Raw genomic sequence first — 17,046 nt, forward strand, 5'->3', positions numbered from 1 at the left:
ACTGGTAACAGTTGTTATCATTATCAAGTATTACATAGTGTACATAATTGAATGTGCCATACTCTTATATGACTGACAGCGCAGTAAGTTTGCTTGCACCAGCATCACCACAAACTGCGAGTAATGCTTACTCCATGACGTTAGGATGGCTAGGTTCACAAAGCGATAGGAATTTTTCAGCTCCATTATAATCATGGGACTGCCTTGGCATATGCGGGCTGTTGTTGACAGAAACGTCATTATGTCACGCAAGACTAGATGATGAGGGAATCCTTTTCCTCCTAATTGGTTATTTGAGCCGTTTAATCTCCCTTCTACTCCCAGCAAGTGTAGTCATTAAAATACCTTACATAATTATGATGCCTCCATGATTAGAATTGCGATATGATCATATTACATACCCACTCAGAGTTCTCTGCTTCAGGGCCAAAGTCTGGGCAATGTCACGCCTATTCTACTTTCTGGATGGGTTTCTCTGTCATGAGAAGAATGAGAAATGAAAGAAGGATGAGCCCAATGTAATTCTGAGAATCAGATTTAACTAGTATCTGATAAAGCTTGCAATATTTCCATGTTGATAAATTCATCTAATTTATTTGTTTAGCCTGCTGTATAATGTTTTATCATATGAAAATATCACATTTGATTTATCGATATGGAACATTTAGGTTCTAATTTTTTGCTGTTTTAAATAATATTTACATGAATTTCCCTATACGTGTTTCTGCTTTCAATATATGACAGTTTTGCTAGAGTAAGGGTCTTTAAACTTTTTTGTTAGCTTATCCCACAAACAATTTGGAAAAACTTTTCCTCCTTACACATGGTCGAGTTAGAATTGAACTTTTTTATTTGTAAGTTTAAGTAGGTGCCAAGGAAGTAATTTCCTAGTTATGTAATTTTTTTTTTTTTTTTTTGAGACAGACTTTTTGCTCTTGTTACCCAGGCTGGAGTGCAATGGCACGATCTCGGCTCACTGCAACCTCTGCCTCCCGGGTTCAAACGATTCTCTCCTGCCTCAGTCTCCCGAGTAGCTAGGATTACACACGCCTGCCACCATGCCCTGCTAATTTTTTTGTATTTTCAGTAGAGACGGGGTTTCACCTGTATTTTTAGTAGAGACAGGGTTTCGCCATATTGGCCAGGCTGGTCTCAAACTCCTGACCTCAGGTGATCCACCCGCCTCAGCCTCCCAAAGTGTTGGGATTACAGGCGTGAGCCACTGTGCCTGGCCTATGTAGCATTTAAAGTAGAATTCTTAAATGTATCCAATATTCATAAATACCATAGTAATTTGTTACCATTATCCATCAAAACATTTAAAAAATGAACACGCTTTCTTTACAATGGGAAATTTTACATCATTCTTTTTTCTCTTTGAACTTGAATTTTTTTCCAATTCTGATACAGATTTTTATTTGGATATAACATATATTATGTGTGGATATCTTTTATTGATGATGACTGTATCATATTTCCATGCAACAAATTTTATATAAAAATTTAAATTGTGTTAAACTTTCTTGACCATAATGCTTCTCAGTGTTAAAAATTATTCCAAATTATCATTAGTATTTTTGTATAATCAAGTAAATACTTTTAAATTTTTATAATTATTAAATATAAAAAAATCAACTGGGCTTAAAAAAATGGTTTATATACCATAAATGAATTTTACATATTCCTAGAAGGAGACAAGTTCAGCATTAGATCATTTATCCCTAGTTTTTGCTTTTATATTGTAAACACTGAGTAATATTATTCACATAAGTAGATGGTGAGTGAGAGGAATTGTTTTAGCAATGTTACTCATTTATTTGAAAGTTTCCCAAATTATATGTCACACATCACTTAGTGATCTTAGTTTTAATGATTTTTCAATGAATAGTTTGAATAGGTTCTCTTTCAATTTACCAGAAAAAAAAAATTAATATTAAACAGGTTAACTTTTAAAAGGGTTTGTTAATACATTATTCAGCTACTTAGCAGCAATATCATTATTGCAGATGATCTCTTTAGCTCCTTGAAGGTTTTTACACTTTCAGGCAGTACATCATTTCAGTGTTCAGATGGAGAGGGGTATTCCTTTCCCTTTTAAAGTGGGATAAAGGGCACTGCAAAAGGGGAAATGGGGACATGGAACTACTAGGTCCACTTGACTACACTAGTTCTCAGGCACATCAGGTTTAGAAGAAAGCATATATGGAAGTTAAAGATCCGGAATTGATTCTCTTGAAACTCACAACCTTATTTCTCCAGTTTGAAGACCACTACTCTGATGTTTATACCCAAAAGTGGAATTGCTTGTGTTGGAGTCTCCTAAGTTGTGTGACTGTTTCACTGAAGCCACATCACTGAGGACATTGCTGTGCCTCTCAAAGACTCAGGAACAGTCCCTCTGAAGGTCCATATATGTAAGTCATAGGAATCTTCTAAATTTGGGAAAATCCCTTGGTCGCCTTATTCAAATAACTAGTGACCAATGAGTAGTAATCCATCAGTGTCCTATGAGACACAAAATTTCTTTCTATAATGTGGCTTTTGATAATTTCTGGAAGTATTTTTATTCATGATTCCCACATTTCTTTCTTTAAAGGGCATCATTAGTCTACCATCAACCAAGATGTTATACAAAGAGTACTGTAATTCATTTACATTGAGTGCCCTGAAGCACAAATGCCTTTAAGGCCTTCTTTACCCTTATTAATTACAAAATAAACACATGTCTAGTGGAGAAGGTTACTAGAAATAGTTTGTACAGTTTGGGAGAACTAGGGGTCAGGATTGACTTAGCTTCTGAAATTCAAGCCCACTAAACCACCAAGGTAACTACATCCAGAAATCTGCAAACCAGAAAATGTTTGCCCTGAATAAGATAAAGGACAAAAAAGAATAAGGGCAAACATTTTCTGGTTTGCAGATTTCTGTATGTAGTTGCAAAGGACAGTACATTTCAAAAACAGAATAATGGCCATTCTCAAGTAGGACTCAGTTTAATTCTACTTTAAAGGAGTGAGAACATTTAACGTGCCAAATTCAAGTCATAAGGAAAAGTTGACCAGTTAATAGGAGAAATGCCACAACATTGTAAAATAAACAAGATTTGAAATGCAGAAAATCCTATTTTACAATGAACAAGTCTACAAGAACACAAGAATAAAGCACATCTTAATTAAGTCCTCCTTCTTACCTGTTTCAACAGGTGATATAGGAAAAGAGTGGTCCCAAGAGTGGGAAAAGCCAGTGGCCTGGGGCTGCACGCTGGGAGCTAGCCAAGACAGAGATACCATGTCTAGAAAAGAAATTTCAGAAATGACTTATGGCTCAGAGCCATGTATGTAAATGAGGTTATTTTTATTTTTCTGAAAATGGTTGGTTTCTATCCATTAGCTTTCTTCCAGTTCCCTGACTTCATAAAATTTATGTTAAGGATTTGAAATATTCCCAAATTAATTTTCAAGTACCATGACTTTCCTTACAGACTTCATTTTTCTTTAGAGTTCCCTGCAGTGCAAACCTGTACCTTCTTTAATAAATGTAAACATTTAAGCCAGGTGCAGTGGCTCACACCTGCAATCCCAGCACTTTGGGAGGCCGAGGCAGGCGGATCACTTGAGGTTAAGAGTTCAAGACCAGCCTGGCCAATATGGTGAAACCCCATCTCTACTAAAAATACAAAAATTAGCCTGGCATAGTGGTGTGCACTTCTAGTCCCAGCTACTTGAGAGGCTAAGGCAGTAGAATCGCTTGAACCCGAGAGGCAGAGTTTACAGCGAGCCAAGATTGCCCCACTGCACTCCAGCTTGGGCACTCCATCTCAAAAACAAAAAACCAAATGAAATGTAACACATTTAGTACAATTAAGTAACCAAAATCTACAAAAGGGAACTGTTCTATTGTATTTAGAAAAGTTAAAATTTCTCTCCTAAACTAGTTCTGACAACATTAGGTTTTTCTATGGTATTCTTTCTGAAGTTCCTATAAGAGAGAAAAATCTAAATCACAATAGGAGTATTTTTTGAACTTATTCTATTGATCCTAAAACACTGTTTAATAAGAGACTTATAACTGGGCAGGGTCTAGAACTACTTTATTTTATTATTTAGTATAACCATGAAATTAAACAGTGGTCTACCGTTGGGGACCAAGGTCAGATTCAAAAAGATTAAATATATAATTAAATATAAATTAAAGCTACTACACATTTATGTGGTTGAAAAATCAAAAGGTACGAAACAACAGCATCACATATGATACCAATTGCGGCCTTGGAGTTGCGTAACTTGGCAGTCCTGTATGTATCACCTTCCCATGGGATCTCTCAGCCATATCAGTTTCTTGTATATTAATAAAGGGAATCTTGAAAGATAGAGGTCAAGAGGAGAAAAATAGGGATTGGAAGAAAGAATGGCAAGACAGGGCAGGAGAAAGGACAGTGGAAGGATGGATGAAAAGGTAAAGACTGAGGCTTTATACAAAGGATTGGCAACTTTATCCCAGCCCTCTCCTGCAGTTGTCCTTGGTGTGTGTGTGTATATTTGTATATGAATAGAAGAGGAAGAAATGGAAAGCTCTGGGTGGTGGGGTGTGGTGGGGGCGGGGTGGCGGGGGGGGGGGGGGAGGGGGAAATCACTTATCTGGGGAAGGATAGTGGTGAGCCCTAGAGAATTTTTGACTTAGTGCATGCATTACTTGAATAAAGTTCCTTGTATTGCCTTTTCTTATATCACTTTTATCTAGACTCATCCAACAATATGTTAGTATTTAGAAATTTAGGTTTTGGGAAAAAATTCAAAGCTAATAAGCATAAATATTTGTGCAAGAAAGAGAAGCAGATATGCAGACCTCTACCACCTCATACCAGAGACAAACTAACATTTCTCCAGCACACATTGGCCTGATTAAATCTAGAATTAAGCTTTCTCTCAGCACTGACCTGCCTCAGACTACGAAGAGGTTCTCTAACTAATTTTGAACCATGATGAAGGTGCTGACTGTAACTGCATGGCAGCATTTTCATTGACTCCAACTCTTCAGCAGGTGGCAGCGTTCTCCTTGCTCCCTGTGCGTTTGGTGTTTCCTTCCTTTCAAAAGAGTCCTTCCTCCTTCCTTTCAAAAGAGCCCCTTTTCTGTCTTCGGTCCACATATAATGGCTGCCTCCTTTATATTCTTGTCTGAAAGACACTCTCCCAGTAATCTTAGGAACTGAGGAGGAGAAACAAATTTGCAACATGTGGCTGTTCATGTTTTAATGTTTGATCCTTAAGGTACTAAGGCGTCATGGGCTAATTTCAGGACATTTAAGGTTAGAAAGTGAACATCGGGAATCATTCATTCACTTATACCTGTTTTTCTCCATCCCAAACCCTATTTATCATCTCTATTTAAGCAGTCTCCATGTTTTCTTTGTTCACTCCTTTCCAAGACTTGAAAATGTCATTAAAAGCCATCTCTAGTCAAATTTCTAACTAACTCGTTTATGTTTCTATACAAGCTAGACTTTCTTACCATCTTTATTCACTGATAGGGTATAACAGGGAATTCTCCAGGCTCCAACTGAGGATCCCTCATTGAGTTGCTATGTAATCTGGGGCATGTAAACCCTTTGGGCCTCAGTTTCTTCATTTGTAAAATGAGATTGGTAAACTAGCAGATCTATGAAGTTTTTTCTAGCTATTATGCACTGGATGATAAAGCAGTCTGCCACTCTCTTGAATGGAAGAAGGTGGGGTACTGTGCTGTCATATGATTATTTTTGGAGAACATTTCTTTGAGCAGGAAAAGTTATTAAACAGTACAAAGAGTGAAAAATAGATCTGGTCAAGACCATTGATCTGGGGAAGAAAGGGTATTCAGGATAAGATACAGCCTGTCTACCATACATCTCTACTATGTACCATTTATGGCAGATATTCCCATGTATTTCTATGGTCCAGTAAACACCAAACAGACCTTTATGCTTAAATTCTGGAAATTCTTTAGGGTGCTCATTTATTTTAACATAAAATTAGAATCAAGCTTCTTTCCTGGTTTTTTAATATTCTCTTGATAATAGACATATATTTTTAGTTTTAATTGTAATGGATGAAATCACCTTTCTACCTTATAAAAATCATAATCATTGTAAAGAACCTTTGAACCATATAAAAAACAATAAACAAAAAGAGAAATTTATCTCCCTTGAAAGCCTTCCCTCTCTATCCTGTCCTCAGAGATAATGTGTTATCTCATCTCTTGTTTATTCTTCCAGATAATTTCTATGTATTTATGCAAACACATGTATATATATGTATTATCACTTTTGTTTTATTTCATTGAATTTTAATGAATCTTTTGGGAAATACATTAATCCTAGAGTAGAATTATGCATGTAAGATAGATGAGTAAGCACGTTAAGAAACTGGAAGATTAAGGAGCAAAATAGAAAACAACTGAAAACATTCAGTTGCTAATCAAATTGTCAGCTGATAGGATTCTTAAATGACAGATATTCTAGGCAGAACTGACCTGAGAGAAGGATGATGTAAAATGGTCTGTTTTGGGAGTTATTTATAGGGGAGAGGACTAGGGTCATTGTGGAAGACGGCCACCAACAATTCCTCCACGCCTCTACACGCATGCCACCCTTCCCACCAAAAGGAGATGGAGTCTGTTTCCCCTCCCTTGAATCTTTTCTCACCTTCCCCAGTAGCTAGAACTACAGGCACATGCCACCATGCCCAGCTAATTATTATTTTTTTGTAGAGACTGGGGTCTTGCTATGTTGCCCTGGCCTCAGGCAATCCTTCCCTCTCAGCCTCCCAAAATGGTGGAATTACAGGCATGAGCCACCATGCCTAACTAATTTGGTTTTTAAATATTTTATTTTAAAATAATTTTTTTTTTGAGGCGGAGTCTCACTCTGTCACCCAGGCTAGGGTGCAGTGGTGTGATTTCGGTTCACTGCAACCTTCACCTCCTGAGTTCAAGCGATTCTCCTGCCCCAGCCTCCCAAATAGCTAGGATTACAAGCATGTGCCACCACTCCCTGCTAATTTTTGTATTTTTTTTAGAGACAGGGTTTCACCATATTGGCCAGTCTGGTCTCAAACCTCCTGACCTCAAGTGATCCGCCTGCCTTGGCCTCCCAAAGTGCTGGGATTACAAGTGTGGGCCATCGCGTGCAGCCTAGAAGAAATTTTAGACTTAGAAAAAAGTTGCAAAAATGGTATGAATTTTTTTTTCCTTTTTTTGACACAGGGTCTCACTGTCATCAGGCTGGAGTACAGTGGTGCGATCACTGCTCACTGCAACTTCGACCTTCTGGAGCTCAGGTGATCTTCCCACCTCAGCCTCCCAAGTAGCTAGGACTACAGGCACACACCACCATGTCCAGCTAATGTTTATATTTTTTGTAGAGACATGATTTTTCCATGTTGCCCAGGCTGGTCTCGAACTCCTGAGCTCAAGCAGTCTACCCCCTTGGCCTCCCAAAGTGCTGAGATGACAGGAGTAAGCCACCATGCCTGACCTGGTGTGGAGTTTATGTATGCTTGTTATCTAGCAGGCCTAGTATTAATAGCTCTTTTTTTTTTTTTTTTTTTTTTTTAAGAGATGGGGGTCTTGGCCAGGCACAGTGGCTCACGCCTGTAATCCAGCACTTTGGGAGGCTGAGGTGAGTGGATTGCTTGAGGCCAGGAGTTCAAGACCAGCCTGGCCAACATGGCAAAACCCTGTCTCTACTAAAATACAAAATTAGCTGTGCGTGGTGGCACGTGCCCGTAATTCCAGCTACTTGGGAGGCTGAGGTAGGAGAATTGCTTGAACCCAGGTTAAGGTTGCCATGAGCCGAGATTGCACTGCTGTACTCCAACCTGGGCAACAGAGTGAGATTCTGCCAAAAAAAAAAAAAAAAAAAAAAAAAATTCCCTGCTTTCAGGAGATGGGAGGTCTCACTCTGTTGCCCAGGTTGGTCTCGAACTCCTGGGTTTAAGCCATCCTCCCACTTCAGCCTCCTAAAGTGTCAGAATTACAGGCATGAGCCACAGCTCCTGGCGAATAACTTATTAATAGCCCCAGAACAATGATCAAAACCAGGAAATTAACACAAGGTACAAACCTTATATGAAATTCACTTGTTTTTGTAGTGATGTTCTTTTTCTGTTCCAATATTTAATCCAGGTTCCCTCCCTTGCTTTTAGTTGATATGTCTCCTTAGTCTGGGGAAAAGACTTGTAATAGAGCTGTAAGAGCAGTGAGAAAATTGCTATTGAAGGTTGGAGAAATGGTGTTAGCAGCAGCAAAATGTTTGACAACCCTTGTGGCCAGATATATGGTAAAACACAGAAGATAGAAAGTATACCTAATAAACTTGTGGATTTGGCAACATTCAGGCTGAATGTTCAGAGTGACAGTTGGCTTCTTTTAGGGACGTACAAAGATACACAAGTGATGTATGATGATATCACAAGAGACAGAGATGTGTTAAAAAAGGAAGTATCCCGTTTTTATGCAGAGTCTTTTTATGCCACGAAGACTCTCAAAGTAAGAAATGGCCTCAAGGGCTTGCCTGTAGAATTGGCCTCAAGGTAAAGATCCTATCAAGACTCGGTGCTAAGACCTCTAAAATATTTAAGATATTGCCCTCATCTAGACAAAAGGTCTTCTAAGAATCTTAAGTGTTGTCCCACAGTAGTTACTTCTACAGGTCCACAGTAGAGAGAGGTTTTTTAAAATTTTTAATTTAAATTTTTAATTTTTTTCAGAGACAGAGTCTCACTATGTTTCCTAGGCTGGTCTCAAACTGCTGGCCTCAAGCAGTCCTCCCACCTTGGCCTCCCAACATGCTAGGACTACAGGCAGAGAGGTTTGTTTTTGAAAGAATTATAGATGTTGCTTTGTGGGCAAGAAGTGAACTCCAATAAGAGTCACAAAATTTTAAAGAGTTATATGGATAAAATTGCACCAGCTTGGACTAAGGAAGAGACAGTTCAAAATGAAAAACCTTCCAAGTCCCCAACTTCCTACAGGCAGGAAGCAGGGTGAGAGAGTTATTTAACTGTAAAAGAAAGGCAGATTCTTTTTTTTTTTGGTGGTGGTGGTAGTAACTTTTATTGAAGCAGCAGTGTACCGCAGCAGAGGTAGTGCTCCTTGCAGAGCAGGGCTAACCCACAAGTGATGTGCCCAGCGTAGCCACTCAAAGCAGTTCTGCACTTATATTTATATCTACTTTATTTTTTGTTTTGTTTTGTTATTATTTTTTATTATACTTTAAGTTCTAGGTTACATGTGCACAACGTGCAGGTTTGTTACATATGTATACATGTGCCGTGTTGGTGTGCTGCACCCATTAACTCATCATTTACATTAGGTATATCTCCTAATGCTATCCCTCCCCCATTCCCCCACCCCACGACAGGCCCTGGTGTGTGATGTTCCCTGCCCTGTGTCCAAGTGTTCTCATTGTTCAGTTCCCACCTATGAGTGAGAACATGCGGTGTTTGGTTTTCTGTCCTTGTGATAGTTTGCTCAGAATGATGGATTCTAGCTTCATCCATGTCCCTACAAAGGACATTAACTCATCCTTTTTTATGGCTGCATAGTATTCCATGGTGTATATGTGCCACATTTTCTTAATCCAGTCTATCATTGATGGACATTTGGGTTGGTTCCAAGTCTTTGCCATTGTGAATAGTGCCTCAATAAACACACTTGTGTGTGTGTTTTTATAGTAGCATGATTTATAATCCTTTGGGTATATACCCAGTAATGGGATGGCTGGGTCAAATGGTATTTCTAGTTCTAGATCCTTGAGGAATCACCACACTGTCTTCCACAATAGTTGAACTAGTTTACACTCCCACCAACAGTGTAAAAGTGTTCCTATTTCTCCACATCTTCTCCAGCACCTGTTGTTGCCTGACTTTTTAATCATCACCATTCTAACTGGTGTGAGATTGTATCTCATTGTGGTTTTCATTTGCATTTCTCTGATGGCTAGTGATGATGTGCATTTTTTCATGAGTCTGTTGGCTGCATAAATGTCTTCTTTTGAAAAGTGTCTGTTCATATAATTTGCCTACTTTTTGATGGGGTTGTTTGATTTTTTCTTGTAAATTTGTTTAAGTTCTTTGTAGATTCTGGATATTAGCCCTTTGTCAGATGGGTAATTGCAAAAATTTTCTCCCATTCTGTAGGTTGTCTGTTCACTCTGATGGTAGTTTCTTTTGCTGTGCAGACACTCTTTAGTTTAATTAAATCCCATTTGTCAATTTTGGCTTTTGTTGCCATTGCTTTTGGTGTTTTAGACATGAAGTCCTTGCCCATGCCTATGTCCTGAATGGTATTGCCTAGGTTTTCTTCTAGAGTTTTTATCTCTAACATTTAAGTCTTTAATCCATCTTGAATTAATTTTCGTATAAGGTATAAGGAAAGGATGCAGTTTCAGCTTTCTACATATGGCTAGCCAGTTTTCCCAGCACCATTTATTAAATAGGGAATCCTTTCCTCACTTCTTGTTTTTGTCAGATTTGTCAAAGATCAGATGGTTGTAGATGTGTTGTGTTATTTCTGAAGCCTCCGTTCAAGGAAGGCAGTTTCTTATGAAAAAGGAAAATTGATTCAGAGGTCCTAGTCTAGACCCCAGAGGGTGGAACTAAGAACTCTTGAGAGCAATGCATTGGGAAACTATTCTGAGGGAGGCCAACCTAGGTACTAATGGGGAACTTGATCCTCAGAGGACTGGTAATGGTGCTTGGCGGGATTTCAGAATTGCTGTGGACTAATGACTGCCATTTGCCCTCCATTTTCCCCATTTTCAAACAGGCGTGTCTACTGCAGTTATCCTATCACCTTTTCGGTATTGTATGCTGTGTATGTAACTTGTCTTTTAGTTGACAGGTCTCCAGATGAAGAGAAGCTGCATCTGAAATGCCTCATCCACATCTGGGCCTAGTATATATTACTAGATCTTGAACTCTAACACTGATGCTATACAGAATAATAGTTTTGGAGAAAGGGAGTGAGTGTATTTTGTATGTCGTGTGTGTGTGTGTGCACGTACACATGCATATATGTGCATACGTATACTGTTGTAGCTGGAGGATGGATCATGATAGACTATTCCCCAAATTGACTGGCAACAATTTCTCTTATCCCAGCCACTACTTCCATCAAAGAGTAGAGTATCTTTCCCTTCCTTTTGAATCTGGGCTGTCCTTGTAACTTGCTTGGTCAAGAGAATAAGGTGGAAGTGACATTCTGGAACTTCTGAACCCAGGATTTAAGAGACCCTGTAGTTTCTGCTGTCTTCCTCTTGGGATCCAGGCACCATGTAAAGAACCCTGGGCTGGACCACTGAATAATGAGCAACCACACCAAGAAAGGAGGCTCCTAACCATTTTTAGCTACTCTAGCTGAGGTCCCAGACATGTGGTAAGCTATCTTGGACACTCCAGGCCCAGCTAAATTCACAGCTGAATAGAGCACATGTCTGACCCTAGCTGATGTCATAAGGGAGCCAACCTGTCCAGCTGTGCCTTTCCCCAGTTGCAGAATTGTGAGGAAGTAAATGGTGGTAGTTGTTTTGAGCTACTAAGTTTTAAGTGGCCCCCATGGTATCAGTTCAGGTCAGACATGTGCTTTATTCAGCTGTGAGTTTGGCTGGGTCTGGAATGTCCAAGATGGCTTCCCACATGTCTGGGACCTCAGTTAAAGTAGCTAAAATGGTTAGGGACTCCTTTCTTGCTGTGGTTGCTCATCATTCAGTGGTCCAGCCCAAACTTCTTTACACAGTGCCTGGGTCCCAAGAGGAAGACAGCAGAAAGTTTTAAGGCAATTTATTATGTAGCAATAGATAATTGAAAACAATTATCCGGCAGGGTGCAGTGGCTCATGCCTGTAATCTCAGCACTTTGGGAGGCAGAGAAGGGCAGATCCCTTAAGACCAGGAGTTCAAGACCAGTCTGGCCAACATGGCGAAACCCCGTGTCTACTAAAAAAACAAAAAATTAGCCAGGCATGGTGGTGCATGCCTGTCATCCCAGCTACTTGGGAGGCTGAGGTAGGAGAACCGCTTGAACACCTCGTGAGGCAGAGGTTGAGTGAGCTGAGATTGTGCTACTGCACTCCAGCCTGGGCAACAGAGCGAGACTCTGTCTCAAAAACAAAAATAAATAATTATAAAATATCAGGGTATTTTCCATTGCTTTATCTTTACTTTATGGGCTGGGAAGAGGTTGTAACAACGTCAGCCATAGAAGTCAAGTTTTCAATGCAGACTAAATTCCATGATGGTGAACACTATATGCCATAGTAGTCACTGCTCTGTCCATAGAGCTTAGAACAGTACTGCCACTTAATAGGCTCCCAAATATTTATTGACTGAATCATTAAATAAATGAATTGGGATAAGATCCCCTACCCTCAAGAGGATGCACAGAAAAAGATTCTGGAGTGTGGAGTCTTGATAAGGGAAAAGAAGGAAAGAAAAAGCAGATAAGCTGTAAGTCTGCCTTTTTTCATGCTCCAGGGCTGTTTGTCCCATGCATTTTCTCTTTGAAAAAGGTGCTGTTTTTTGTGATGCCTCAGAGGCCAGAAGGATGTGTTGCAGGGGAAAATTGTAGGAGTTAGGCAGAGCTGGGTCTTGGCTCCTTCTCAATGTCCCTCTACCTAGACAAATTCAGGCTGTTCTGCAGAGGTTGCAGGGAGCCGAGATCATGTCACTGCACTCCAGTCTGAGGAACAGAGGGAGACTCCGTCTCAAAAAAAAAAAAAAAAAAAAAAATTCCGGTTATTCTGTGAAGCACCTCGTAGGTGTCCCAATATTTGCTGGTATATGGGAATTACCTCTTTCTATTATTGGGAGGTCTAAAAAAAAAATTAAAAAATGTGTTCCATATGGCTAGAGTTAGTATTAAGGGGAATAACTGGTAGCCGGTGTTAGCTTGGAGACTAACATAGTCAAAGCTGTCTTGTCATGTTAGGTCTTTTTTATTTGTCTTGTCTTTTTTATTTGTATTGCTCCATGGTCCAAGACAAAATTTCGGAATGCCACTTGGACACAGTGAGTACCTGGTCTGCTCTGTGGTTCTCAGGAGCAACCAACTCAACCCTTATTTCTCTGAGAATGATGATTTCATACAGCACATCTCTCTACCAAGATGTGAAAGATGACACCGTGGCATCTGAAATAGCTTCAGGAGAGATTTGGGACATGGGAAGCTTGTAGACAATAATGGAAAATTCTCTTTTAGAATATAGTTACTTGTATGACCCACAGTAGTGCCTTTTGGAGAATGTCTTAAAATTATCTGTAATGAAAGAACAATAATGTTTGTTATTAGGATAAATGAAATAAGGGGAAAACCTCAGACTCTTGGAAGAATGGATTTAAATTCAATCCAATGATTATACTTTTATATTCTGTATTATTTAGAAAACAGTAGTTAGACAGAGATAGAGAAGATTGTTTAAAAATTAAAGCTACTGAGTTAGATCCCTTTTTGAAAGGTCAGTGTATGGGAGATGAGAAAGGCACTATAGCGATCAGAGTGTTTACACAAAAGACATCTTAGCAGAGGACCTACAAGAGCACATCAAGTATTTATATCATCCACATCAAGTTGCTGGTCATTTCGCTTATCAAAGAAAATAAGAAAGAAATTTTCTTTGGACATTATTTTGATGTAGTAACAGTAGAGTTTTGGAATCAGCTGTTAGAAACGATCATTAAAGCTGGTTTATCATGCTCACTAATCAATCTACAGTCACCCTGAAGCTTTATATAATTCTCCCTTTATTATAAACTTCTGCTTCTCCCTATGGTATTCTGGTTCCGCAGACAGGTAAAGAACTAAGTGCGGCCGGGCACAGTGGCTCACGCCTGTAATCCCAGCACTTTGGGAGGCTGAGGTGGGCGGATTACGAGGTCAGGAGATCGAAACCATCCTGACCGACATGGTGAAACCCCGCCTCTACTAAAGTACAAAAAATTAGCCGGGCGTGGTGGTGTGTGCCTGTAGTCCCAGCTACTCGGAAGGCTGAGGCAGGGGAAATGCTTGAACCCGGGAGGTGGAGGTTGCAGTGAGCCGAGATCATGCCACTGCACTCCAGCCTAAGAGAATCCGTCTCAAAAAAAAAAAAAAAAAAAAAAAAAAAAAAAAAAAAAAAAGAAGTGCTTGGAGACCAGTGTATTGTAATATCTGTACAGCCAAGCAGGTATTTTCAATTGAACTTTAAAAAAGTACTATTTTTGAAACTTTGTTTACTTTAGATAGGGCCAGCCATTTGGGTAGAAAGGTACAGAAAAACAAAAAATTGGAAAAGGATGCATCAGTAGTATTTCTTTCAGAAACAACACTAGGAACAGAAGGAGGATTTTATTCAGCAACTCCTAATAACCACCTGATGTTGCTGTCGGGCTGGCCAAATATCTGCCAACATTGATGATCCTTTCATTCACCACTAGAGAGAAGTAGAGGGACCTGATGTTTAGAGAAGCAGCAAAACCCATTTCCCATTTTCTTTCTTCAGCCAGATGGAAGTACTTGGAGGCTGGTCTCATATTCCAGCACTTTAGTGCTGGTGATGCAGATCCTCTCTGCTCCAGAGTAACTCTGTGCCATGGAATCCAAGAGGATCCTGTCGCACCAGGAACAGGAATGCACCCTTGTTTCATTTTCTTCCCTGAAAGTGGAGTTCAGAGGTTCTCAGATACGAGACTAATTGTCACTTACGGTAGGCTCCAGGGGAGGAGCAGAGTAGGGCAGTGCTAATAACAGTGACTCCGGGGACAAGATCAGCAACCTGAGAAACAAATGTGAGACATTTTACCCCTCTCTAATCTACTCCCCTTTTAAAGGTTCATCTTCATTCCCGCTTTTTCTACCACGCAGTAATTGATAATTAAACACAGCTCTGGTTTTTACCATGCAATCTAGTAGAACACCTAGGCATCAGGAACTCCTTATCCTTGGTTATTTATAAAATAATGAAATCTGTAGTTCACCCTAGGCTATGTGGACAGTATCTGCATCTCTGGAAACCAACTGGAGGCCTGCCTTTTTTTCTTTTCCGGTTGCTTTCCATTTCCTTTTCCACTGTGGTCCTTGCCTTTCCCAAGCTGACCAGAATTATGCACAAAACCAGCCTTCAATTTCAACACTGAAGCTTCAGCAGGTTGTTAACTCCTGTAGAGCTATCTTAAATGCTGTATATAAGTGCAAAGTTTTACGGCGCCTCAGAGATCTCTAAGAACACTGTAAATATCCCAGGTTTAATTAGTAGTCCCGGAGTTAGGTAATGGCCTGTGGCTTTCTGCGCTAGGTCTCTTGGGGTTTCCAGTCTTCACAGATTGCCTGCAACTATGATGTGCACATATACAGTCCTCTTTCTCAAATACGGCATAAATCCTCTTTAGACTTTCCTAGGCACTTACAATTATTGAACACACATGCAGATTGATTCTCATTCTCTCAAAGTTTGAAAAACAACTCAGTGCTTCAACCTAGGTCTCGTTAGATATTTTTTCACTCCAATTGTCGTCTGGAGTTCTACTTCCTAAGGGAAAAGAAAAAACAATAAATTCCCAGACTGGTGTTGATGCTCATTCTCTTTAAGCGGGTCGACTACTTGCTTTGTAGATCCTTGAGGGGTGCGTGCGGGGTAGAAGGAGCGCGATCCAACCCTCTGCCTTTCTGAATTAGCTCTCTCACGGCGACAGGTCTGCCCAGTCGGGGTTGTAAGCGGACTTGACAGGTTTGTTCTGGGCTGACGGCCATTGACGAGGTTCTCAGACCAGATAAGTCACTTGGCTGAGTCTACAGTAGGTGGGGCGCGCTCACCAGCTCAGGGGTAGTGACTGGACGTTTGTTGCAACATCAGAGAACGCAAGCTCTGGGCTGCAGCAGGAGATACCCGCAAGCACAGAACTAAAAGGGTTCACCCTAAGGGGCAGGGCATCAGCGAGGGAGAGGCCCGAGACCCCTAGCACCCAGATCCTTTTCCCACGTTTGGGAAGGCGCAGTATAGGTCGATCTAGAGCAAGGAGTCTCAGGTCTCCGTCCTTGGCTTGCTCTTAGGGTAGCAGGCGAGGAATGGGACCAGCTTGGGGACTCTCTCCCCGCGTTCCGTAAGAATCGGCGGCAGCCAGCAGGCGGGGAGGCGGGGGCACGTGTTTGGATGTGGGTGCTTGTGTAACCAGCTCCCCAAGCGCCAGCCCCGACAGCGCTCCTTCGGGAGGCTGGTCCGAGTCCCTGTTTCCGCCGCGGCGCGGGAAGGGCTGGGGTTCTGCTGCCTGCACCAGGCGAGAACACCCCGAGCAAAAGAAGAAGAGTACTTGCCTCCGGAGCTATCACTGGGGAGTGGGAATTTGGAAAGTTCCCCAACTAGGAACACACGTGACTCCTTCAGAAAGTAGTTCCGACTGTGGCCCGTGTATCCTTCCACCCCCTTTTGAACCCTCCTAGGTCTCCTTGCCCCGCCCACTCGCTGGGCTGCAGCTTCCTACCGTTCCGTACTTTCCACTCAACCTGGTAACCCCGAACGTGCATGGTCTGTCCGGGGCGCGTGGAGCCTGGCCCCGGGCGATCCATCCCGCCGGGTTTTCACGGAGGCCAAGGGGGGGCGGGGCTAGGTGGTCTCTAAGAACCGAGCTTGAGTCCGACGCGGCGAACCGACTTGGAGCCCGAGGGGGAGAGATGCTCTACTCTCCTAGGGGCACCGGAGCGGGCGCAGGAGAGGGCTGCGGGGTGCGTCCTACTCACGGTTATCCTATTTCAGTTCATTTAGATAGGTGCCCTTTGGGCCCTGGAAATTCAACGGCGATGTGTTCACGTTCAGCACGCTCGGCTGAGAGCTTTCATTTTTAGGGCAAACAAGCCGAGTTACCGGGGAAGCGAGAGGTGGGGCGCTACAAGGGAGCCGGATGAGGTGATGCACGCTGGAAACACAATAGCAGGTTGCTCTTTGTGCTAAGACTGACATCCTGAGGACACAGGGTTGGGGAAAGGAGGAATCTCTAGGCAAAGGCTGCTACAGTCAAATCTCTGCGAACGATTGTGATCGACA

The 17,046-nt window shown here is 41.3% G+C and overlaps 1 protein-coding gene across 1 annotated transcript; it reads right to left on the reverse strand.

The window, feature by feature from the left end:
* Window positions 1-14,338: 14,338 nt before the first annotated feature.
* On the reverse strand, window positions 14,339-16,581 carry KLLN (killin, p53 regulated DNA replication inhibitor). The gene is given in 2 exon segments (XM_007963470.3): window positions 14,339-16,388; window positions 16,391-16,581. Coding segments are annotated over 2 exon segments (540 nt in total). The 5' UTR covers window positions 16,572-16,581; the 3' UTR covers window positions 14,339-16,029.
* Between the last annotated feature and the right edge of the window lie 465 nt (window positions 16,582-17,046).

The sequence above is a fragment of the Chlorocebus sabaeus genome, chromosome 9 (genome assembly GCF_047675955.1).
Source record: "Chlorocebus sabaeus isolate Y175 chromosome 9, mChlSab1.0.hap1, whole genome shotgun sequence".
In the NCBI taxonomy this organism is placed as follows: domain Eukaryota; kingdom Metazoa; phylum Chordata; class Mammalia; order Primates; family Cercopithecidae; genus Chlorocebus; species Chlorocebus sabaeus.